The 26061-nt window shown below is 41.5% G+C and overlaps 1 protein-coding gene across 2 annotated transcripts; it reads left to right on the top strand.

The window, feature by feature from the left end:
* The first annotated feature begins 16598 nt into the window (after positions 1-16598).
* On the top strand, positions 16599-25384 carry NPY (neuropeptide Y). Of its 2 annotated transcripts, none has more exons than XM_057420441.1 (4): positions 16599-16783; positions 16967-17154; positions 22157-22237; positions 25160-25384. In XM_057420441.1, exons 2-4 carry the CDS (start codon positions 16967-16969, stop codon positions 25182-25184), a joined length of 294 nt encoding a protein of 97 aa, XP_057276424.1. In that variant the 5' UTR covers positions 16599-16783; the 3' UTR covers positions 25185-25384. The 2 variants fall into 2 exon arrangements, with proteins under 2 accessions (XP_057276424.1, XP_057276422.1); XM_057420439.1 differs by lacking the exon at positions 25160-25384 and adding an exon at positions 22322-22388.
* The last annotated feature ends 677 nt before the right edge of the window (positions 25385-26061 follow it).

The raw sequence follows: 26061 nt of genomic DNA, 5'->3' as shown, positions 1-26061 counted from the left end.
ACCCTCACTGTGATGACTGCTGATGGAACTGTATGTGCACTCACTACCCTGTTTTTTGAGATTGTGGCCCCTGAAATCCGTAATGTTAGCTTATCATTTGCTTCAGCACGGGGCTGCTTTCAGCCATAGGTGGATATTGAGGTCCCAGGGTGACATCTCTATATAGGGAAGCTCAGTAACGTATAGGAGTAGTGATACTTCTCCTGTGGAGAGACTATAGCTTTATCTACAGCTCCCCAGCCTTTGGTTTAACAAGAGACTTAAAGGATGTCACTTACTCAAAATCACAGTCTTCCTAAAAAATGAGGGAGAAGGTTTGATGAACTCACATTGAACTAAACCGTGGAGATTCACATGCTGCAAAAACAGAAAAAAAGAAAGTTCCCTACCTGATTCACACATATTTTCAAAAACTTAACAGACACCAGAGAGGTTTAGGGACTCCTTTCATCCAAAGGTTTCTTTCCAAAGAAATTCTATAAGGTTTGAACGGAACAGTTTTGCAACCGAGGACCACATATGCTCTAAGAAAAGACTAGTACACAGAGGCGAGTCACTCCTCAGACTCAGGGCATTAACAAACCTGTCCAGATTATGAAGGAGCTGAACAACTCTTTTGAATTACCAGCTAATACTGTGGAAATTGATCACTTCCTTAAATATCATAGCCTTTCTTACCCCTTTCTTACATTTAAGAGACAGTATTATTAGTCAAAAACCAATTATTTGTTAATTGATTTTGTAAAATTCTCAGCCAGGAGGTAATTTATATGCTTAATTGGACTAGGAAAAGAAAAGCAGTTTCTTTCTACCAAATACACGAGTGCTACAAAGAAAAAAAGTCTTCTTATTCTTGGTCAAAGAGAAAAAGTAAAGATGCCAAAAAGGATCTGAAAAAGCCTAAAGAACTTGCTTGTGCCCAGGAGGGAATCACTTTCGTGCATACAGGAGAAGTTGTTTACTGTTTGGGCTAAAGAGCCCATAATTGTGCAAGGTGCAAGACTAGAAAAAGATGTAGGCAAATTTAACATGATTAAAGTTGGCTTTGCCTTTAAATGATTTATGAGGACTGCTTGATTTTACTCTGTACTCACTTGGTGTCTTTGTATCTTGACAGTATTTTTGCTTGCCGTAAGCATTTGCAACACCGAATATCCTGAATTGAAGATGAAAAAGGTCTGGAGGACACCTCTGGCTCCTCTGATCCCCTGTATGTTTCTGCAGTCCAGTACTGCTCTGGAAATGCCCCCTTTTGGGGCTATCTACCACCTGCTTCTGAATCCAATTCTTCCTGGTGAACACCACCAGCTCAGTGATCATTTTGCTCACATCAGCTGTTCCACTGAGCACTGCTGCAGAAAGGGTAAGGGAAGCTTCCCTTCTGGTGGAGCTGCAAAACATCATCAAGCAAAATCAAGGGGAATAAGTGAAAGTTGTAGCTGGATTGTCCCCATGCATGATGCGTTTAGCACAAAAGCCGAAGAAGTCTGTGTGTTGACTGAATAGACCCATACCTGCAATGTGTTTGGAACAGGCAGAATTTCCAGCTGCTCTTCATAAAATGCTTTTGTTGATGGCTTGAATTTGTGCGATCACTTCCTGCATGACAAAACCAGAGACATGCACATGAGAAACACACGGGCATTAAGCTGTTTGGGTTAAATTCATCCTTTGTGTAATTCCAGCAACATTTCTCTGCTGGATTTGGAAACTCACTATTTACAGAAAAATCTGGATTGAGTTGAACTTGCATGACCCAAGCCAAATTTGTAATTACAAGGCCTGGCAAGGAATACGTCTCTTTCCTGCTTATTTTGTATTTGCCATTGTTAAGAAAGAGTGATTGCCTCTGTTACTCTCACGCCAGCTTCGAATCTATGGAGGATTCAGGGAGATGAGAAGCTTGATCTGAGAGAAATTGGAAACATAAGGCTCAAATTAAATCACTCTGCAAATAAAATGAAGATTTTTAACTATCAAAATGCAGGAAGCAGTGGGTGGCACATAGTACTTTTCCTCCATTTAATTTGACAGTTTAGAATATCAACTATTATTTTGTGAAGGAAATCGGTACATTTAGATTAACTCCTGAATTCTATGCCACACAGGTGTTAGATATAGCACATAATACTTTTCCTCCATTTAATCTGACAATTTATTACCTATTCTTTTGTGAAAGAAATTGGTACATATAGATTAACTCTTGAATTATGTACCACACAACACAGAATTAGAGATGGCTTTTCCTCTTATTAAAACCTGCTTCTATTAAGAATTGCTCCTCTTACTGCTTATTTTTGTTTCTCTTTCCATGATTCCTGTGTCCACACCCTTTCTACAAACATCATTCTCTATATTTCAATGCATGTGCCTTCTGATAATAGACACAAAAAATATTCTCATAATTTATAGACTGGTTTTGGGTTCTTCCTCTCAGTTTATCTGCTGCAGGTTATTCTCAGAGGACTAATATTATTTTCTCTTCCTTATACACCTGTGTTATGAGGGTAGTGTTGATAGTAAAAACGTAGCATTTAGAATCCAGCATTTACAGTTCTTGTAAGGGAATTTGTAAGGGTGAGTGCTCCATTGTAGCATCACTGTCCAGGGAGGGATAAACCATGTTGGGGTATTAGGAATCATTGAATCCTATTCTATAGTTTTATTCCTTTCCCAGTATGCTGTATCACCTCATTAGGGTGGTAGGACTCTACACCTGCAGGAGCATGGTTGTCTGCTTCTGCTTCCTGCTGTCAGATTTACAGCCTTTTGCTGATGTTGCACTTGGCACTCCAGCTCAGCGAACCTTGGCTCTAACATTACTGAGGCTGAAGGTAGTGCTGACCCCTTTTATTTCTTATTTCAGACTCTCTGCAGACTCAGGGAGACATCACTATGCCAGTTATACTCACTATGCCAGTTATACTATACTATTGGTTTTACCCCGGGCAGAAGTAGGTCCTACAGTCTGACTTCCTGTGTATCACATTCTGTGGGACTCTTCTGTTGGTTTGTGTTTGATCAAGGTTACCAGCTTTTGAGAAACGTTCAGCCTTTGTTTAAAAATTGTCATCGCCAGAAAATGTGCTTCAAAGACTGTTCCCTACAAAAACCAGATTTTGCATCACTTTTCCATTGAAAGTATCTCCAGCCTTAACTTTCATCTACTTGCTTTTCTTTAGCAAAGAAAATGCTTTCCATTAGCAAAGTTATATTCCCTCATACGTACTTACAAACTCATCAAATTACCTTTTAACCTTTTCTTTCATTAACTAAGTAGAGTTCCTGCAGTGTCACTAGCAGATGCTTCATTTTTTTATTTAATCTGTCTCAGTGCTGTCTTGATCTTTCTCAGTTACCAATGACCTTTCTGGGACATGACATACCAGCCCGGATTACATCGATGTCAAGTGCAAGAGCAGGACCAGCTCCTCACGTTTTTAGGAGTTCTAGGGCTCCTTTTTTGGCTACAGAACTGAACTGAGAAAACATGTTCTTTCCTGGGAGTTATGTTCCTGCTTGGATGAAATCTCATATTCATAAGGGACACTGTTTCTCCAAATTGAGTCCCCAGAGATGCCTTCCTTTCTTTGTTTCTAAACATATGATCACCAGCTGGTTTTAATATCGTGTTTTTTGTTTCTGTCCACCTTGCCACATGGTAAGATTTGGCTAAGCATTGAATGTTTGCTTTTATGTTCAGCATTTTGTGCTTTTTCCTGCTTGTCTATGTATGTGTGGGAGAAAGTGTGTGTGTATTTTTTGATGTGTGGCATTACCATAGATCACCTCTGCTGCATCAGTCCTCTATCATTTTAATTATATACTTCTCGCACAGTCTTTGTGTTATCTACAGTTCTCAACAACTTTATGCTTCCCTACGCATTCCAGGCAAAAAAAGTTAGATGCTGTAGGACTGGTTCCCCACTGAACCTCACTAAAACCACGCATCTTTACAGTGACGTTCTGCTATGTATCTTCTTGCCAGTTTTAATCCATTTAATGTGGGCAGTGTTGATTCATTGCATTCTTAATCAATGTTTTTTGCAATATATGGCACTGACTGCATAAAATGTCTTGTAGAAGCCCAAATATAGTGACACCATTACCTCTATCAGCCAAATTGTAATCTCATCAGAGAAAGATATCAAATTAGTTTGACAGGATCTATTCGCCAACCCCCCCACTGAGTGAAGATAATTATACTGCCTTTCTTTTATCCCTTATTAATTGGGTCCTGTATCATCCATTCCTTTATTTTGCCTGGGATTGATGTTAGTCAGTCTGACAATCTTGTAATTACCCAAGTTGTATCATTTATTCACTATTTATTTATTTATTTTAAATCCCGGTGTTACATTACTCTTTCCCATCATCTGGAACTTTGCCAGTATTACAAGAGTTACTGAAAAATAACCCTAATGGTCTGGAGGGGCTTTTATGTAGCTTCTTTTAAACTCTCATATGTTCATTTTGAGTCTTAGTGCTATAAATACATCAAAATTCATAGCTCTTTTTTGACGTCCTTATGATGCACTGTGGGAATGAAAATTGTTTCATGATTTTCTTATGAAATGATCACATCATCTGATCTTTGGCCAAATATACAACAGTTAAATATTGAGCACTTCTGCCTTTTCTGGATTATTTTTGGCAATTTTATAATTTCCAGTTCCACCGTTAGGATTCTTTTTGCTCCCATTATGTTCAAAATGTCTTTCTGACTTATTAGCCCTATTTATCATAGAGTTACATACTTTTGCTTCGTTTACCAGCTTCTTTGTGACCTTTACTTTTGTAAAAAGCAAGAATTGGTTTGTAGCTGGTGTGGTCTTGAGCATCTCCAAATGGTCATTCACATTTGATCTGTTGATCCTTTTATCCCCAGTGATGTGGACTCCTGAGGGATAGCAACTTCCTTAAAAAGTAATCCCAATGAATAAATGAAGCAATAATTTAAATAAAAGCCAAGACTTCTGCAAACAGTAAGCTTCCAATAGGTGGCACCTGTCAGAGAAAACCAGAACAGAAAGAAGCTGTTCAGAGAAGACTACCCAGCTTTAGGGATGAGAAAACAGTTTAGCTGTGTGGACAAAAGCTGTGCTGGCACTTGCCTTCATGGTCAGAGAACTGCCCTGGATCACTGCAGGTGCTAGTGCAGATGTGGCCACTTCTGCTATGTGGTTGTATGATATTTTCTTGCATGTTCCTATCTCCACAGTCATGGGCAGTCTACTCTCAAAGATGAGCTCAAGGGACCTCAAAAGGCCTGACTTATTCATAGCTAGGTAATGATAAAGCAGAAACTCTGTGGTGACCATGCCCTTGCTGTTCCAGTATGGCAGCCAGAATTTATCTCTGGAAATGTGTGTGTAACTTTAAATAGCAGGGTTGGTGTTTTTTAAAGCTTACTGTGCTTTTTCTCTCTACCTGTTTGTAAAATAAGGTAAACCTTGAGACTTATTCTGATGTGGTTTCTCTGTCAGAAGCGTTCTTCTTGGTAATGCCTCAACAATATTTAAACTACCAATGTAAAACCAGAGACAAAAAGCAACATGGAGGTTTGCTTTCCTCTACATTCTCCCCTTTCCCAGAAAATGCTCATCGGTGTTTCTTAGGAACACGTATGTGATGTTATACAATAGAAGTTACATGGGCCCAGGCTAAACTCCAGCAAAGAGCACCTTCCTGAGACCCTCTAATGAGGTCCAGGCACAGACTTTTGCCAGCATAAATGATGCAGAAAGTTTTAATTTTAAGAATGAAACACAAGACCGTTGAACTGTGTTAGAATTATTTGAAAAGCCTGGGATTTCAGAGTTAAAAATGGCTAGAGAAACCAAACAAAAAAACTCAAGGAAAGCTGGACCAGATGCTAGTTGTTGATTGTGGAGACACCATGGCTTCGGGAAGGTTGTACTGGAATGCTGTCTGTCATGCTGCAGCTCAATACTGTTGGAGTCTGTACTTAATGAGAAGATTACCTCTCATTATGTGTGATATTCTATCACGCAGCTATTTTTTTCCTGTGTTCTATGTTAGTTTTTTAAACCATTGCAGACTGCATGCATTGTACTTCAAAGAAAACAACCCAGCTCTTGCGAAAGTAATTCACATGAAGTGATCTAAGACTGACACCCAGACACTTCCAAAGATAATTTCTTCTACAGCATGCTGTGCAGTAGCAACACTTTATTTAGTGGACACAACTTCCTCCATATGGAAATGTATTTTTGATAACAGTTAGAACACCTTTACCAGCAATGCTGAAGCCAGCTGAGAGGAATTCTAGAATCACTGACAGGTACAATTTGTATACTATGAAAACCTAGTTCCTGGAAATCTGAAATGACAAGGAAATTGCAGAATGCTCCTCAGAGTTACAAGGATACAGCAGCTCCTCTTACGAGGTGATGTTAGCTTAGATTTTGTCTATTCAATGTTCAGGCTTGCAGAGACACGTAACACAATCTGACCGTGGTGCCCATGCTGATCTCAGGAGAAGTTTTAATTTAGCAAACTAAAAAAAAAAAAAGCAAAAGTCACACTGTCTCAGTTACACCTAAACTGGAATTCTGGTGGGATATGGATGCCTAAGTCACTGGGTGAGATTTGGAGGCTCTGAGCTTCCTGGGGGACCACCCACTTATATAGCAACAGCTTCAGCGGATGTGCACTGAATTTCTGGTACAAGCAGAGTGTGATATGGCAGAGGATGCCTCCTGAAATACAGAAGACCCTGCTTTTTTTTGTTTTTTTTTTTCCTAAAAGGCAAAATTAGTTCTCATTTACTCTGTGCAGCCACTTGCTTTTAATGGGGAATGGGCTGCATTTTTCCGTGCAAATTAAACCACTTGGAACCAGTGTTCCCACTCCCACCAGGGCTCCCTTTGCAAAGGTTTGTCATCTTCCCTGGCTTTTGTCACTCCATTGCCAAACAGAAGACCATAACTTTTCCCACTTCACAGGGCACTGTTTATGAGATGCTTGGGTACTTCGGTAATGAGCAGCACAGAGAAGCTAACAAACAAATATGGTTTCCGTGAAGTACACCCAGAGTGAGTCTCACCTGTACTATGGTATGATATAACAGCATGCCTTGTTGCGACATACCTAAAACTATCTATTTCCATTGGTGGTTATATAGCCTGCGTGGCACATGAATTAGAATCATAGAATCGTTTAGGTTGGAGAAGACCTTTAAGATACTGAGTCCCACTGCCAAGTCCACCGCTAAACCATGTCAACTAGTATTTTCCAGTAGTGAAAGCAGCTATAACCCCAAGATAAGTCAATGTTACTATAGGTTTTCCTGTGTGCTTCCAACAATCTGGTTGGTTTTGGGGGAGATTTTGTTTGACTTTTGCTCGCATGTTGCAGTGAAGGCAAAAGTCAATATGTAAAAACTTGGGAATATAAACTCAATCATAATATTATTATGACAGTGCAAAAAATAATGTCATATTAATTTTGCACTGCAAGGTCAGTACATTAAAAGTAGATGTACTAATTCATCACAATGGTGAAGGAAGCTATCTCTAGTCAATAGGACAGCTGGGTTTGAAAAAGTTACAGTAGGGACTGGTTTGATCTAACACCTTTAAATAATGGATCATTTTTTGAATATGATTCTGTTCTGCTTGGCAAAAATATAATTGCCTGGAAACTTGTGAGAAATGGGGAACTGCTCCGAACAATTAAGAGCACAAGAAAAATACAGAACAGATATCCAAGCAAATGCCAGAAAATCTTTGCAATATATTTAGTGATCATGTTAATTCTTACAACTGGAGAAATTTCAGATGGTTTTACAAATATCCATCAAATCTACAATGAAACAAGCAGAGGAATTGCACTGTGTGGTTGAGATTTTGTTTCTTGAGAACAATGTTTTATTGGTTCCATTTGAACATACTGAAGCATGCAAATGATCACAGGTTTGGCAAAATCTCATATGCCCAGAACCAGATGTACAGATAATTTCACAGACACACATACTTTATATGTTTGCAGAAAAATACTGTGGGAATGGGTATCTTAGAAAAATCAGATTTGTGGGTGTCTTGGATGTCTTTCCTTTTCTTCAATGAAGAATGCAGTTCTGCACTGGTTTCTAATTATATTTATTTGACTAGTGATACTTTAATTACTTTGTAGAAATTACAGATTTTGTGCCAATATGTTTGCTGTGAGTAAGTGCTGACTCCAGCAGTGAGGTGACAGTTTCTCATTGCCAAGTAGCCAGGAAATTGTTGGGGAAGTTGTCCAAAGTTCTCGCAAACGACAGCCTAATAACATCAGTTGATTCAAACACACATGGATAACAAATGGGAATGGAAGGATCAAGCCTATATAAACAACGACAGTGCTATATGAGATCCAGGATGGACACCCTGTGTAGCAAGTCTGTGCTTTGCCAGGTCATTTTGCAAAGCAAAGGCCAGAAACTGTACCAAAATGTTCTCCTGTGAAGCTGTTGCTTGAAGCATTTGAAAATCTCAGCAGGGTGAACACCTGATCTGCTGTCTTCCCTGTAGATCATCCCTCCAGCTACCAGCAGAGCCCTGGTATGGTACATGTAGCATGACTGGCAGCATGCTGCCTTTAGCTTCCAGCCTGCAGTTGATCCCTTCATCTGACCCACATTGATGCTTCCCAGAATTTGGTTCCCATTCAAGTATTACAGTTCTTATAAAGCCCTTTGTCTTTTCCCGCTTTGGGTGGAGGTTAATATAATTCATAAAGGGAGCCAAAAGTATTTAAGTCTGTTCCTTCTCTCATGGGAGAGTGTAGAAAGAAAGACATTTCCCCAAGATGTTAAATGTAATCATGATGCTTATGAAGTGGGTAACTCCATATTTACTTATGCAGTCTCTCAGCAGGAAACAATTAACAGGTGATGCCACAGCACAGCAGTAGGATGAGGGGCACCATATCACATTGTGCTAAATTGCTTCTATTTGCATAAACAACATCAGTGCTAATTTTAATAATGTATGGCATTAGTGAATTAGAACATATTGTCAAATGCAAGCAAAAGAAAATAGAGTAAATGTACTTAAATCAGGCTGAATCCATTTTCAGTCATGTTTGTTGAAGATGTATTTTAATTTCCCAGGACCTTGATGCCTGACAGGAAGTCATGTGAGTGGATTAAGAGGAGATGATAAGGACTGAAATATGAACTAGATTACTAGTTTTAACAGTATAAGAACTTTAGAAGGTAAGTTTCAATGCCAGAGTTTGTAATCCATGTTCTTGTTATGCTTGTCATGTACAGAATAAGCCTGTGCTTACTGTTACAGCTGCCCTGCTCTTTTGCTCCAAACTGCACCAGTGTGCAAGGGAAAAACACAGAATAATGGATAAACATTTCTTTCCTGATGTCAGAATTACTGAATTAATGGCTGCACATGGAGTTTATTTGATGAAACTCATCCATTTAGCAGGAATGAAAAGCTGTTAGCCAAGATACAGTCAAACTGCATAAGGCCAGTGCACAGCTAAGACCATTCAGACATTTATTTAGAAGCATATAAAGACATTTCAATGTGTCCCTTCTCTGTGAGACTCATACAGCGGGTATGATGCTGTCTTAAGTGTATGATCCTTTCCTAAATCCTACACCTGTAATTTCAAATGCGCATGTTGGTATAAATGAAGAATGATCTCCAGTATGGACAACTGTTGTGGCCCTCTGTGGCATCCAAGCCCTTGCAATGGCAAAGGATTCCCTGTCACCAGGGAATCCACACCAGCATGCGGTTTGTTCTTCAGGTTCTTTGACTGTGCACGATTCTATGATCTCTATGGTTCAGGATGGCAAAGAGAGAGGAGCATCTCCTGGTGGGTTCCCAGTTGTGACAGACATTTATCTTATATGCATTGCTTTGCAGCCACCTGCTTTTTTTCTTTTGATGATAAGGAGAGCCTGGACCAGTTCTTGAAGCAAAGCCTAGTTTTTGGATAGCCAAAGTTAACACAGGCAAATCCCTGAAACTGACAAGTCTTTCACCTCTGTCTCCAAGTTTAGATCTGCTTTTAAAAAGTGCTGCAACTTTGGCTCTTAAGGTTTCCTGTGCTGCGTGCCGTGACAAGTAATAAAGCATTAAACACATACAAAATTATGAAAACATAGGGGAGAAAGTTAACTCTCAGCTGCGTTAATGTTGCAGGACAGGAAGCAAAAGTGATTCTGACTGTGCCTGGACTGTGAATCTGCTAGGAGAGAGGATTTTTTTGTGTGTGTATAGTGTTCACATTTTAAGCAGAAGGGTGTTTTTCAGCTCCAGTGCCTTGAATTCAGATGAATTCACTCCTATAAATGATAACATTCTGCAAATGAACACTCATAGCAGGATTTTTCAGAAGCCTTTGCACATGCCTTTCTTATATCTGGCTTGCTGATTTATTCACTGCAGGTAAGATGTGTGACAGTTCTCCGTGTATAAGTGTGATTGGATTTCTTCAGTCTTCAGGACAATCCCATCAGTCTCTGATATCTCTGCTGTTTCAGGCAAGTCTTTGTTATTTCATTTTCAGGCAGAGTCACTAAGTACAAGCTTACAGCGTAGCCTGTCTGGACTTCCCTGTTTTCATCCTATTTCCTTCTTGAACAGAAAGTCAAGATATACACTGAAGAAGTGAATGGTTAATTCTAGTGATTCTGGTTGTCGTTAAGTCATGACAGTTTTGTCAACTTCCTCATCTTATATGCACAAAAAATTACTTTCAGCATGGAGAATTCTTTGTTTCTGATGTAAACACTTGAGTCATTCGCTTTAAACCACTATCTTCTTGTGAGCTGTTTCTTACTGACTTTAGTCTAGATGTGTTGCCAGAGGTAATGTTTTGATCTCCATCCTACTAATCTGTTTTTGGTTTTCTGTTGTCCTGCTGGAGTGAAGAAGAGAAGAAGGTATAGCAAACCAAATGTCATTATGGTTGCAAATACTGGGTTTGGTTTTGTTGCTTGAGTTCCTGTCAAAACGGCGCATTGCACTCTGTGTCCTCAGGGCAATTGCTGATGCTGCTCTGACCTTGTTGCAGCATTTCAGAAGTCTCTCTGGCTGTGTTTCCATAAAAGAAGAACAACTTTCATTATAAGATTCCACTGAAACAAGGTTTTATTTTTCTGGTTTCCAGTCTCATGTTGCTGTGATTGTGAGTCAAATGCTCGCAGGTCTTTTGATGCGAAGCTATGAACAACATTGCTTTAAATAGCAAAGAGTTTCTTTGTATTACAACTCGGGTCTGCAGCTCACAATCAAGTAGTTGTATGGGAGCCATTTGTGCATCACCAGAAGTAGCTCATATCAAGGAGAGTTGCCTTTCCTTTTTTGTGCTGAAGGGCAGGAGTCGCCACAGAGATAGGTCTGTGTCTTGGTGTGGTAGCTCCATGCCTGGGTTGTCACTGCCATGGCATGTGAAGGCACTGACTGCCTCAGTGTGTGAATACCACCCACCTCCCTGGCATCAATGTCAGACTGTCCTGGTGTTGTGGGGAAGGGTGACATACAGGGGCAGGTAGTCATGGCAAAGCGGCAACAGAGGGATGGTGCCAGCTTGCCCTGTAACCCACAGCAGGAACGCTGCTGGACTGGCACAGGAGGCTGGTGATGCTCAAAGTTTACTATCATGTACAAAATCTTGACTGCTGGTTAAGATGTCCCTAATACACAGTTTTATAGAGGTTGGGAAAAGTATGCTGGAAAAATAGTGTAACATGCATTTCCCGTTCTGATAGTCTTAAGCATCTGCTTTTAGATGCCATTGAGTGCAACATAGATGGGCCTTTGGTTTGATCTAATAGTGGGTTTTTTTTTTCCTTTCTCTTATGGTCCATGTTGTTTGTGCCTAACTACCCTAGAGCTCTACTTCTTCGTGGAGTATTGCAAATCTGCTTAATGTTTGCAGGACTCAGAATGATGCCTCTTGAAGACAGTACTGCTGCTGGGCAGACAGAAAGGGGTGATCGCTTTAGGTGGTTCTGTTCAGCTCTTACTGGTATATACAAGGGGAGGTGAATAAAAGCACTGGAAGAGACACATGAAAGTTTGGAAATGTGGGCACTGGTGTCATGTATCAAAGCACAATGAGAAGCTTTTCTGAAAGTATTGCTAAGTGGCTTGAAATCAGCAGTACTGTAAAGTGAGAGTCTGGTTTTGTGAGATTAACAGCCCTGTTTTCTGTTCAGATAGGTTCAGATAAATTCACAGGACTACTGAGTAATTATCCACTGTTATCTGACTGAACTTCCAGTCCTAAAGATTCAGTGTATCTGGAAGGTTTGCTCAACTATGGAAACCTTTAGAGAGACATTTTAACTGCAAGAGCACACACAGCATCAGCTGATAAAATCTGCTGTTTCCAGGTCTCCAGAATCACTTAATCGGGGCACCAGTTTTTAACACTTTCCCTCTAATAGGACACTGAACTTGTTCTTGTATTTAAACCAAGGGTTATTAATGGGCTGTTATGGAGTATTAGTTTAGAACCAGTGATGCACACAACCTTACTTTGTTATAGTGAGAAAATGACATTATGTGTATTTGTAATAATCAAGAACAGCTTTAATTCCATGCCTACTACAGAAAGCACACTATGAATAATAATCTGCGCAAAGTTAATCACACTAAATTTTGTTTTAATTAAGGCAAATATCACGTCCTTGTTTAATGAAATCATATATATTACCATTAATAAATGGCTTGAATTTTCTTTTACATTTAAGCTGCTTGTAGAACAATATTATCTTACTTTTAATATGCTGGTATCTTGGAATTTTTTTCCATCCTCAGTGTAGTCTGAAATGTGTAGGGTAAACAGCTGTCTGTTGAATCTTTAAATGTCATGGCACTAAAACATAGGCAAAAGTTGACTGTCCTGTTTCTTTTCACTTTTCTCCCATGGTGCTGTACCTGGCATTGATACCTGCTCAGAGCTTTGAAACACTGATATTTCTCTCTGAGTGTAGTTAAATACTCTTCAAGCTCTTGATTGCTGTAATGTAGCTAGGAGTCGCACATCTGTAAGCCCATAATGCTTGGCAAAGCAAAAATGTGGATATCTATGTGGAGCTGTAGCTGAGCTATGTGTGTCATTCTGCTCTCCCTCCTAGGCTTCATTCTTTAACTCAGTTAGGTTCTTCCTGACTTTCTTCATCAGCTTTTCTGAGTCTCACTGTCAGAAATACATCAGTCTTTCTGAGTCTTCTTTCCAGTTACCCTCCCTGCCTTCCTGTTCACCTTTATAGCCCATCCTAAAGCTGCTTGTGGAAAGCGCGTCTTTGCCATTTGCCAGAATACAAGGATGCTGGGCAAACACCCATATGGAGTAATCATCAAGAGGCACCATCAAAGGTGCAGGAGACCTTGATTTTGGAAACCACTTGTAAAACATCCATTAAGATCACTGAGACCCAGGGACACTCAGTGTCACTGATAAACCAGTTTCTATATGTGTCTGTAGCTTCAGGTATAGGGTTTGTTTCATCAAATAAAAAAATGCCAACAGTTGTTGCATTGACATTATATGGATGATTGTATTATGTATCTAAAGTATGTTTCATCTGTGTTACTTAAGATTAATATATGTTTTGTGGTAGGAAATGGATGAGCCTATATGGATTTTTAGTGTTTCAAAACAGAGGAAATTTTTGTGAGAACTTACAGAATGGCTCTAAACACGATAGTTTCTGGACTCAAGAAAGGTCTAAGTTGTATGATTCATCTTAAATGATGAAGTGGGGCATAAGTACACACCTGGTACTTATACTGCTACAGAAATAGACACTGTAGAAAGCAGGGTGATTAGAATTTTGGGTTCAGTGTTTTGGGTTTCCCAAATTCAATGCTGGAACTGTAGAGAAAGAACTGTTACTATGGAGGTGCAGCAAAAATGGTAAGGTCTGACATCTCATGAACCTTTAGGCCACCTTAAGGCACAAGCTGGGAGATGCTACTTTGTTCAAAGGTAAGACACAACCCATGAGTTGATTGGGGTCATGGTTCCAAAGGGAAAAAAGTGTTTCTCCAGACCCTGCCAAGCAGCCTGCAGTTGCAGGAGCTGCTGTCTCACATGGGAGGTGAATGTGATTCCTCCTCCTGTGTAAGGGACAGTGGGGCTTCCCTCACTCCTCATGCTGTGTGGAGCATTATTTTTGTGGGGACCTGTTGCTCCAGACCAAGCGTTTTGTAGAGGGACTTAGCAGGTATGACTTGTTAATCATTTCCCCAGAGGGAGCAGCTTACTGCTTGTACCTCCTCACTAGGACAAGAGCAGGCATTTGTCCATGATTTCTGCCTGGGTGGTGGTCTGTGACAAGATGGGCAACATAACATTACCGCTGAGTCAAGCAGTACAGACATACCTATGACGAGGGAATGTTTTTGCCCCCTGTAGCCTAAGTAAGCATGTAGATGCCAGACTTCGTGTTTGTCTTGCTGTGCCTTCTAGTCTATTTGCTTATTCCTCTTTCTTTGAACTGCCTTGAAGATTGATAGTGTAAAAAGAGTGGTGCTGGTGGGAGAGAAGCAGTCTCATTTATACATGGAGAAAGAGCTTAATGATGAGTAAGTCACCTCTGCTCCTGTGAGCTGGTGGGAGATGGTTGTGGCAGAATCAGGCTGAAGGTGGTGAGAGCTGTCTCTCTGGCACACCTACCCAGATGCTTCAGTCTCTGGTGCTGTAAGTGCTTGTTCCTTACCCCCCATAAAAGCTGGTAAACTGGATCAGTGCAAGCTTTGGATAAGGCAGCTTATTGGATTCAGCGTCGCAAAGGGAAAGTGGTGGAGCCAGAGCACAGTTGCTCTCTAGGGCATTTGCAGTGTCACAGGTGTCTGGCTGTCACATCAGTTGCTTCTATTGAGCCAATGTGAGAACAACATGAACACCAAATGTGCAGGAGTGCTGCTGGTGGGAGGACAGAGCACAGGGATGGAGTGAGGCCACTTTGTAAGACATGAAGTCAGCTACACACAGATCTGCTGAAATTAGAGGCTAGAATTGCTGATTATTCACACACATGAAGAGTCTTCCCTGTGTTAACTGGCAGCCTGTGAACTTGATCTGAAGTTTGTGGCAGTGCACTATGGAGTCATGAAGATTTCAAAATATTTCTTGACATTAAGAGCTCTGAAATTCCCTTTGCTTCCATATCTTGAAATGAACATCTCCCACTGAGCTTCCTCACACTCCTCAAGAGCCATTTATTTGCTAGGGAGTGGTTTTGTTTTTTTTTTTTTCAGATAATGATGAGATTCTGTTTCTGGAGTGATGAAAATCATTTCTGTCTTTGCTCTTGTGAATTGAATATTCATTTTCAGTATCTGCTGGATTAGTAATAAGACAATAACTGCATATGATAAAAAATACAGAAATTCATAACTACATTTGCAGTAGCGTATGTATGGTATAATTTTAGAATATGTCTTTAAACTTTCCATCAGTATGTCTAATGTTCCTGCTTGGGTGACTGTTATTTTACCTTTGATTTAAAGTAAAAATAAGATAAGATCAGAGTCATGATTTGTCATTCCAATTGGAATTGGTCATCAAGATGCTAATCAAATTACCTGTTTCTAAAGAACTGGTTTTACTAACATGCATGAATGGTTTCCAACTCTTATCAGTTCTGAAACTTTGTCTGGGTTTGTGTTATCTTACCCAGCTTCAGGCACTCTGGTAGTCAGGTATCTAGCCTAGCTTAGTGATCTAGGCTGCTGCCATAATCGGTGGAGAAGGGTATGTTGCCATATGTCCCACTCTGCTAATCTCAAACCTCTGTCGTTCAAGGGATCAGATGACTGTCAGGGTGCCCATCTCTCCTCACTGAGTCTAGGTCTGGGCAAGTTTAGGGAGACATGCAAGTCTGGCACCTTGGCCACATCAGTCCCTGTAGGCCCGTGTTGCTGAGAAAAGTTACATGTCCCAGGTTCAGCAGCGGTTCTCTTGGGTCAGGAAATGCTGTCGTGATCCCATGGCATTGGTGAGCTGTTTTTTGTAGCATGTGGCTTAGGCACAGGAATAAAACGAATAAAGTCACTCAGAAAAGCCACTCAAAAGGTAGCCCTGGGCAGGGTGTAGGGGGTCTCCCTGGTAGAGTGGGCATGGAGGGAGGTATGTTTTCATTGCTTCAGCTCTGCTGCCAGTGCCCTGGGGAGTTAAGCATCAAGATTTACCCATTTAATAGGTATAACGTCCAAGCCTGTGGCACTGATTTGGTTATTTCCGGTTGCCCCAAACTGCCTTTCTCTGTTGGCTGTATGTCCGGCTGCACTCCTGCCAGGAAGCTCAACCTTGGGGCCCCTCTGGAGCCGTAGGAGCGGGGTAAACCCGTTCCCTGAACTCGCTTCCTTCCCCTGCGGGCACCGGAGGGCACGGCGGCTCCGCAGTGACTGCCACCGGGGTCCCGCGGCTGGGCCCGGGCCCGATGCAAAGCCCTGGGGACAGAGCCCCGGGAGGTCAGGGGGTGCGGGCTGAGAGGTGCAGTGGAGGGGGGGGACACACAGCGCCAGATCTCGCCCCCTCGGTCCCTCTCGGCCCCGCCTGACCGCGGCCGCCGTGCCCCTCCCGGGGCAGGGGCTGGGGCTGGGGCAGGCGGAGCGGGGCGGGGGAGAGGGGGTCGGAGCCGGCGAGGCGTGATCGCCCGAAGCCCCTCCCGCCTGCGGGGAAGCCTTAAAACACCCCGGCGAAGAGCAGAGCCTCGCACTCGGGAGCCCCGACCCACGGGCGGAAAGAAGCGCCTCTCTGAGCCGAGAGCCGCTCCGCTGCAGCCGCCGCCGTGAGTGCCGCGACGGGGCGGGCTGGGGACGGGCACGGGCACGGGCAAGGGCATGGTAACGGGACGGGACGGGACGGGAGAGGGCCAGGGGGCGGCCCCGGGGGGAGCTGGGGAGGCCGCGCTGGTGCCGCCGTCGGGTCAGGCGCTGACAGCTGCTCTCCTCCATCCAACCCCGCCGTGCAGATGCAGGGCACTGTGAGGCTGTGGGTGTCGGTGCTGACTTTCGCCCTGTCGCTGCTGGTCTGCCTGGGGACGCTGGCAGAGGCGTACCCCTCCAAACCGGACAGCCCCGGCGAGGACGCTCCCGCAGAGGACATGGCCAGATACTACTCGGCGCTGAGGCACTACATCAACCTCATCACCAGGCAGAGGTAGGCAGAGCGGCCGGGCCAGCATCCCTCTTTCCCGCTCCCTGAGATACCGTTTTTCTTGACGAGGCTGAGGGGAGGAAAGCGGGGTGCTCCCACACACGGGTGTCTCGCCCTGCTTCCCCCACCAACACGGAGGCAGACGTGGTACACAGGCTTCCTTTAGAGAGGGGCAGCACTCGGAGTGGCCTCTGGGTCCGGAGCTGAACTTCCACCATCCACGCTGGCAGAAGGGGCAGGGGTGTCAGTGCTGCCTCTGCTCTCATAGCCCTTTGTAGCCCTGGCACAGACAGGCTGGCAGGAAGGAGCACACACTGCAGGGCAGTGTGCATGAGGAGAGTCCCCCAGAAGAGGGACAAAACATAACTAATCTGAGAGATGGAGAGAGTTAGGGCAGGAGGAGCAGTGTCACACTGCTGTTGCTGCCGCCGACTTTGGTGAATATCTTGATGAGGAGAAGTGCCCTTCTAGCCTTAGTGAGGAGGTGTCGTAGCCCAGATGCTTTGTGGTTTGCCAGCTACCTCATGCAGCTGTGAGTGCAACAAAAGCACTAGTACCCACAAAACCTCTCCCAGAACCACAGGCAAAAACCCCAGCCCAAGCTGAAAGAGTGTGACCTGAACTTGCCTGGCTCTAAACTGGCTTTCCAGGGATGACCGTGCTTGTTAAAGTAGGGATAAAGGCTCCACCTAAAAAAGTGCCAGTTATTATTCAGAAACTGTTTTCTTTGGGAGCATCTGTCCATTTTAGACTGTGTGATTAAACAGAAGTTTTCCCTGAGGTCCCTGAACAGTGTGTGACCCATAAGGACTTAGACATATTTATCTATTTGTTTAATATCAAAACCAGATGGGAGGTCTAAAATTAGGCTTTCATTTGTTCTTCTAGAAGTCTGAAGAATTAAATTAGAAGGGAGGCTATCATGTAACTGAGAGCTTTCCCAGCAAACCCATAACGCTGTCTGCCAGTGCACTAATAGCACAAAAGAGATGAGGAGGCTGATAGAAACACAGTTCTTCAGTTCTGAACTTTTAAAGCAGTATTCACAACTCGTTCATGTGTATGACATGCTTCTTTGTGATAGTTCTGTGCTCAGATAACTTCTTCCCAAGATTCCTGCTATAATAATCTGATCCTTGAGTTTTGCCCCTGCTGCCTATTTCCCTTGCATGTGGTGGGATGTCCAGGCTGGTCTCTCATCTCTTCTTTTGTTCCTTTCATCTCTGATTTCAAAGGTGGTTCCTCTCCAAAAGCAGTTTATATTTAAAAATATATATACAAAAATATATATATAAATATATATACAAGAGAACACCAACCTAGCAAAATGAGCCCTTCTTTCTGTATTCAACATCTGTTTCTGGTGTGTGCCCTGTATGCTTGCTTTAATGTTGACTGTGTAGCTTTTTTCCCCTAATTTCTGGGGTACAAGTACCCAGCTCAGAGACTGAGACTCTTTTATTCTTCTGTGTGGGTCTGGGTTCTGAAAGGAGCAGAAATAGTTATTGTTGCTGATGGAGAAAACAAAGCAGAATACAAATTTTGTTCTTCAGATCTTACCTAGATTTCTCACCCTCCCTCTCGTATTTGAAGGGAACAGAATTGATCTGGAAGCACAAGAAAGCTGGCAGAAAACCCGCACCTCAACAGCAACACATTTCATGGCACACATTTCAAAGTTAACTGCATAGGTTAACTGAAAAAGAAAAGCTGTGCTGTTTCCACTGTGTGGGGAATTAACAGTGCAGAAATAAAGTAATTGCCACCTCCGTTTGGAAAGCTCAGTCGAGCTCCTGGAGGTTCTGTGTTCTGACAGTGGCACAGGCACTTGCAAAAAGATCAATAACTTTGACAGCATTTAGGACTGGTCCGTTTCAGATGTGCTCAAAGCTTTCTATCTTCTTACAGCTTTTTAGCTTTGACTTTTGTCCATGGTGCTGCTTGGGAGCCCTGTAACTGGGGGGATGTCCATGAGCTTGCCCTGCTTCTTGTGAGGGTCTGTGAGCAAGCCATGCTTGGCCTCTAGCCAGACCGTGTGCCTGTAGCCTGGTCACCGTGCAACTGGTAAGATGGAGCACTAAGAGCACATTGATAAGGAAGTTAATCTTTTCTTTCTCTTCAGGTTCATCTGTTTTGTCTTGTTTGATGTTTCTGTGATTATGAATAACCTTTTGGCTCATCCTCTTGCCTTCTGCTTCTGACCTAGCCAGGTATTTGAGTGTCATTCCCCTCTAACACACAGGGTCTTTACACCAGCTCCTATGAAGCTTCTTCCTTCCAGACCACCTTTTTCTTCTTCTTTTCCTTAGACCTTGTCTGTGTGGCTGCTTTGCTACCTCTCTCCTTTGAGATCCTTCTTCAGAGCCATCTCACTCAGCTTTAGACAACTGTGCCCATTAGCTTTACGCTCCTTTGAGGTTAGCTGAGGGAAACTTGTAGAATGGAGGTCTCCAGGATGCTGTAGCTTGTTCATGAGTCTGTGGCTGTTCAGTGCTGTAGCAAAACAGTAAGGCCATTTCTCCTGGAAGTGGCTTGAACTATAGCCAGGGCAGAGAATATCTGAAAGTGTGTCTGAGTTAGGCAGTACTGATGCTCCTGCTTCATGTCAACACCCTTTAATGGAGAATGAAGCAGATTTTGAGAGCTTGTTTTTTTTAATCAGTTTTCTGAATCAGACCCATGAAATGCTTCTGGAATCCCTCACCTGCTGTTCCTGGTCTTGAACATTGATGGGATTTGACTCCCAAGACCCAAGTTCTCATAAGAAACTTTGAGACCTCACTGAAATCTGAGATACTATGTCCCTAATCAGAATAAGTATGTTTATTCTTCCATCCCTTTGACTTCAGCTTGAGTTGTGGGTTTTCAGCATGCCTGAAAAAAGACCTTGATATCTCAAGCTGATCATAAAATATAACCAGGTAATGTCACAAAGCTTGGAGCCCCATTCTTCTAAAACAGTGATGATAATTTGATAAGTTTTTCCCAAACAGCAAACAAAGGCTTTCTGTGTTCGTGTTTTCTCAGGGCTGGGCAGGGTAGACAAGGAGCAAAGCATGAAGCAGCTGGAGCAAAGATCTTCCAAGGCATTTGCTTCAGTAAGAAGACTTTGTCCATGGCCTCATTTTAGTATGTCTGTAGAGTGCTTGTTTTGCAGTGGCAAAATAACAGGGCAGACAGGAGGCTCAGGCATCTGATACAGGAAAATCAGCCAGTTGGTCACAGGCGGTGACCACCTTGTGTGCAGCTCTGCTGTGTGAGGACATCGCAGGTCCATCCAGCACCGGCAGCAGCACTGGTCTAGCCAAGGCGCAGAAGGCATTCATAGAAAAGGTATCTCCCCAACACAGCTGTCTTCATGATTTGACCAAATCTCTGCACTCCGGGTGGCTGCCATCTATTTGTGATTCAGACAAAACTTTCTGAGAGGTTAGCAGGAGTTTTGCTCAAGTGTGAGCTGTTGGAGCAAGTTGTTGATTTCTTAAATCAATTTCTTTAACATAACAGCAGATTAGATTCCCCCTCAGTTGAAGTCCAGGTCACATCCATATTAATCATAGTAGGGAACCAGAAAGAAATAAATCCCTTTGTGGTGATGAAGTGCAAGGTATTTGATTCAGCATCATGCTTGATTGCGTTATTGTAATAGCATTTTACTATGTATGGCTGGTTCTTTTCAGATACCTGCTTTCAGTCAGGTATCTGACTGAATTTCTTCTTTCTAAATTTATGAGATTAAGAAATTTACTTTAGATTTCTGAAACTGATGCTTTGTCTTTCTGGAGCATAGACGGTGTACTAGAATGAATGAGGCAATGTAAAAATACAAAGAGTTGAATAAAATGATTGAAAAGTGACATGTGTTTCTAATTTTCAGGAAATTATGCCATCAACAGGTAAAACTGCTGGAGTTTTAGGTATAGTTTAGGAAGAGTTTGTTGGATTTTTTTCTGCCAAGTTTAGATCAAGTTACAAGAGAAACATCTTGATAGCAATGGATAAAATGTAAGTCCTTACTTACACCTTTGATTTTTCTGGAATTAGAATTCCCTCAAGTGGCATTCACAAAGCTGTTGTCTGTTAATGCGCCTTGTGATTCAGACTGATTACATACACAAGTTATAAATCATGATCTTAATGCTTTCTAACCAAAGGAGTGTTTGCTCCTAAGAGTTATCGCTCTTAGGCTAATGAATCCTTATAGTGATGAAATGTCTGTCAAGCCAGCTGCTCATTGTCACTTCTGTTTTCCTGGCAAAAGAGAGCCAACAACCAGGAATTGCAAATAGAAGGACATCTGCTATGTAAATAAAGGTAGCCAGTGGCATCCCATTTAATTGGAGAAGAATTCCGAATCAGAGTTTTCTTTCACACAGCCACATAGCTCCAGAGTGACGATCACCTTGGGGGTAGCTCAGTTTTTATGACCTAATGTACTATGTGTAGGGCAGCCCCAAATGTACTAGCTATCTTAAAAAATCTTGGCTGATTCCTTGGCTAATATGGCATACTGAGCTTTGTTTTCTGTTAACTTCATAGATAACGGTACCTCCTCATTTACATGTATATCCTGAGGAAGGGTACAGTAGCACCTAAACCAGTGAGAAAGTTAATAAAATGATGGAACTGGGTTTGAGGGCAAGAGTGACGTGCTCTGAGGTCACATCATGTGCAGCTTCCCTCCTCTTCATGCTCACACTGGTAATGTGCAAGGTTCTAAAGTATCCAGCAACAGCTACCAAATTGAGAAATATTTAGGTTTCTCAATGCTATAATTCAAAATGGTCATGAAAAAATACAGAAAAAAAAGAAGTACTGAAAAATGAACATTTTCTCACATGGCTAAGTCAAGTTAATCTAAAATACTTGCTGAAAAGTTGTATTATGTCTGCTCTACCAATATTTTTTTCTGAAAAAACAAAATATTGACCAATGGTTCTGGTCTTAATCTTTATTTTTAAAAACTGACATATGTCAAAATATCATTTTTTTAATCTTTCCTTAGATATGGAAAGAGATCAAGCCCAGAGACACTGATCTCAGACCTCTTGTTGAGGGAAAGCACAGAAAACATTCCTAGATCCAGGTACGTATGAAGAGTTTTTTAGTGGCATAGAGTTCTCATTTAGATTTAACAGTTTCATTTGTTATCAATAAATATGTTTCACAGGGAGAAAACATATGCCAGCAACAGATGGGTAAGCATGTCCTTAAAAGCATAAATTCCTGTTTTGTTAAGAGCTAGAACCACCCATGAATGCAATAAATGCCTTACCAGATACAATATAGTCCAAACTCCTTGTTTCCTGACTTTGGGAGCAGGCCATTCCTGCTCTTTGAGTGAAGGGAAGCATTCCCTCACATTGGTCCTATACTGGCCTTTATTACACAGAATTGTATGCTGATGCTTGATGATGATTCCTTACGTACTGTAGCCCCAAAGATGGCCCATTTCTACTTACTTGCTACTCAAACAGGTTTAGTTTTTTTCCTCCAAAGATATATAAGTGGTAAATATGTATATAGGTTAACTTATACACAAATGCATGGCTAGGACTGGTTTTTAAAAGAAGCTATTTCACATTGGGTTTGTACCTATTATTTTACAAAGGGAAGAAAGGCCTTTACATTTCCATTTGCACTCAGTTCAAAATAAGAGTGGTGTTACAAGTAACAGTGGGATTTCAAATGTACATGCTGTATTTATCTAGTTAGGTAACAATACTATAGCTATAATGTAAGATACTGTAGTAGTGACTACAGTTTACACAGATAAGGAGTATGTAAGATGTAGAGGGAGTTTTAGCTCATGGAAAAAAAATACTGGTTTCAATTTTATTCACAATCAAGCTCAGTTTAAGCCTTTACTGGTAGCCTGAAGTTTGCTGATATTATATCTACTGCAGAAATAAATGTTTTATGCAGTAGTCTCCTCAGGAGTCTACAAGCAAATGCTCTGCACTTTCATTAGCTTTGCAAAGGCTCAATTAGAGAAGTTTAAATACTGAAATGTAATAGTTTGTAGCACTGAACTTGGGGCATTGATCTTCTTACTGAAAGGTGACCAAAATCTCTACTGCCATCAAGGGAGATTGTCCATGAGATTTGCAGATCTGTGCATAGGGAGACCATTGACTTATAGTTTGATGACTAACCACAGCTGTGGGGATGCAGTTTTCTCTGCAGATGCTTATGTAAAAACTGCATGGAGTGCAGTGAAATGTATTAGACTATTTTGTGTTTGGTAATGACAAGGCAGAGCCTTCACATAATGGGAAATTTCCGCTGCCATGAATTTGAGGCAACACACAGGGTAGTACAAATTCCAATACTCTCTGTAATTTTCACCCTTTCATAAGAAAACTTTATGGTTATTATTATTGTTTCAATAATGCTATTTATAACACACCAGGGAGCAAAAACTCATGAGCAAAATAACAAACTAGTCTGCATTTAAGATGAAGAATTGATGAGAAACAGATTTTTATTTCATACCCCCTGTAACACTGTAACAGCACTTTAAACTGAGTATGGTATTTGTCATTCATCGATGACAATTATGGGAGTACTGGGAACAGTGATGTCTAGCTTCCTATCGATATGTTTTCTAGGATAAAATCCTCCATGGATTCTGAACCCCACTCCAGATTTTCCTCCATGTGTGGACATAATTAAGTCTTCTTTCTACCCAGTTCTGTTTTCATGGTACATCAGGAACTTAATTTCCTTGAGATATCTGTGCCTCTCTCTGAATTGGTTGAAATCATCCAGAGCATTTGAAAGCTGGTGGGGAAGTTAGGGGAGGCACAGTTAGGGGAGGCACAGTTAGGGGGAGTCCCACAGTTAGGGGAGTCCACAGGGATGAACTGCTGACACACAGCATGTATGCCTAGGTACAACACGGCTGCCTAAGCCTTCTTTCTGGAGAAAGCCAGGCTGAATGAATGAAAGGCACCTGCTATTGTTCTAAACTGAAATTAATGCAGTAATTGTTTTAGAAATAGTTACATATGCAGCCAGTTAATGGAGCAGATTTACGAGTAAATTCTTCAGACAAAAACTTGATATGGCATGTTTCTGATCTTGTGGAGTCGTGAGAAAACATTGAATGCTCAAAACCAGGATGTGTTCCTTCTGATACTGCCTTTTAAAAAGTTAGGTATCTAGTGTGAAATAGTTGTCTAGGCTGCCTTTGCAGCCAGTCAGAGATACGGTTATCCCCAAAATGAGCCTTCCATCCTAAAACGGGCAGGATATCAGTTGCCCCCTCAAGGTGTCAGTGTCTCTCCAAGGACTGTGGAGGCAGACTAGATGTTTAATCAAGACTAGATGTCCAGCTTTTAGATGGGAAAAACGATGGCACATGCATTTTCTCTGGTCTTTCTCCATGTTCTTTCACTTGCTGACTTTTCTTTCTGTGTAGACGTAACAGCTGTTTGCAAGCAGAGGGCCTCTGGATCAAATCTTGCTCTCAGCACCCCTTTCAATACATTTCAAATGTTTGATATTGAGCAGTGGAATACCATGATAGTATTTTAGGATGGTGGCTGTGAACATGAGTTTTGTTTGAAGGTGTTTACAGCACAACATGTTTTTTTTTGGCTCAGTGAATTCTCTTTGGAAATTGTTTACTCCTGAGCCAGAGTGAAAAATATATCTTCAAAAAAGTGATTGTATTTCAACGTGTCATAGTTTTCCAGCTGAATCTCAGTAAGTGCTACTTGGTGGCATAAAGCAGCTTTGCAGTGAATCTCAGTGGAATAAAATATGACACTAAGCAGCAATATGGAGGGGGAAGTTCTGGTCCCGAAATACAGACTTCTGGCCATACACAATGCATCTGCTTTGATGGGAATTGCTTATACCATCTACAACTGCAAATATGCATATGTATTCCTTATTGCTGCTATTATTAACATGAAAATTTTATATAGTTCTGAAAGGATTTTTCAGAAGGGGCTTTAAATGTGTTTAATGAGGTGTTTTTTTTTCATAATATATATTGCAGGTTTGAAGACCCTTCGATGTGGTGATGGGATTTTCAGCACTCCGTCAAAACTTTTCCTAGTTTTCACTTCATACAGCACACCTATGAAGCAAATCATAGCGTCATTCCCAGTGCATGCAACCATTGTACTGAATTCTGTAGAGTTTTTCCTTCATCATATTTGTATATACCTTTATTTAAATAAATTATTGTGCATTCCAAAATATAACATCCTAAATGAAAACAGTCAACTGTGTCATTGGTATAACAAAGAGTTGTTTTAAACGATTAAAACTGAATTATAATCTCCCTGCAGTTTAATGCATTGCCAACAACAATAGTGTCACAGTTATTATAGCAATTGGTGTGCAAAGTAAGATAAAGACATCATTTATTGTGGCCTCAAACTCAGCTCAGCTGCTTGATTTATGCAAAACTTTGAAATAATTTATCATAGACTACATAATCTAGGAAAATATTGTTCCGAGAGGTGATTTTTCAGAATGACCAGACTAAAAACTTACTGAGTACTTACATTGACAAATGAATTAAGATTAATATCATTTTCAAATTACAAAGGAATAAGTCACTGCCTTATTCTGCTAACTCCTCAAAACTGGTTTGAAGCTTGGCTGTAAGCCTGAATTATGAATTTTAAATGAAACAGATGTAAGATCTTTGTTTTGGCAATTCGCAAAGCAGTAGGAAACTTCTAAAGTAATTCATAAACCAAGACAAATCTACAGCTATTTGTGCCAGCAAAAATGTGTCTAACATTGCCAAAGCCCTTGTAAAGGAGCACACTGATAAATCACAACTCTTTGCGTACCTGCAATCTGAACCTTTCTTATTTGGAGCCATTTGTGGTTTCTGTTTCAAACCCAGGAAGCTTACTTGGAACAGGGATTAGGGAAACTGTTTTC

This window comes from Pezoporus wallicus, unplaced genomic scaffold, assembly GCF_028554395.1.
Source record: "Pezoporus wallicus isolate ANWC-B61680 ecotype Strahan unplaced genomic scaffold, APGP_CSIRO_Pwel_v1 contig_5441, whole genome shotgun sequence".
Lineage (NCBI taxonomy): Eukaryota > Metazoa > Chordata > Aves > Psittaciformes > Psittacidae > Pezoporus > Pezoporus wallicus.
This window is presented reverse-complemented; position numbering and strand designations above follow the sequence as displayed.

Coding starts and splice junctions, on each gene's coding strand:
- NPY (XM_057420439.1), top strand. CDS start 16,967: ATGCAGGGCACTGTGAGGCTGTGGGTGTCGGTGCTGACTTTCGCCCTG. Junction 17,155..22,156: donor AACCTCATCACCAGGCAGAG/GTAGGCAGAGCG, acceptor ATCTTTCCTTAG/ATATGGAAAGAGATCAAGCC. Junction 22,238..22,321: donor GAAAACATTCCTAGATCCAG/GTACGTATGAAG, acceptor TATGTTTCACAG/GGAGAAAACATATGCCAGCA.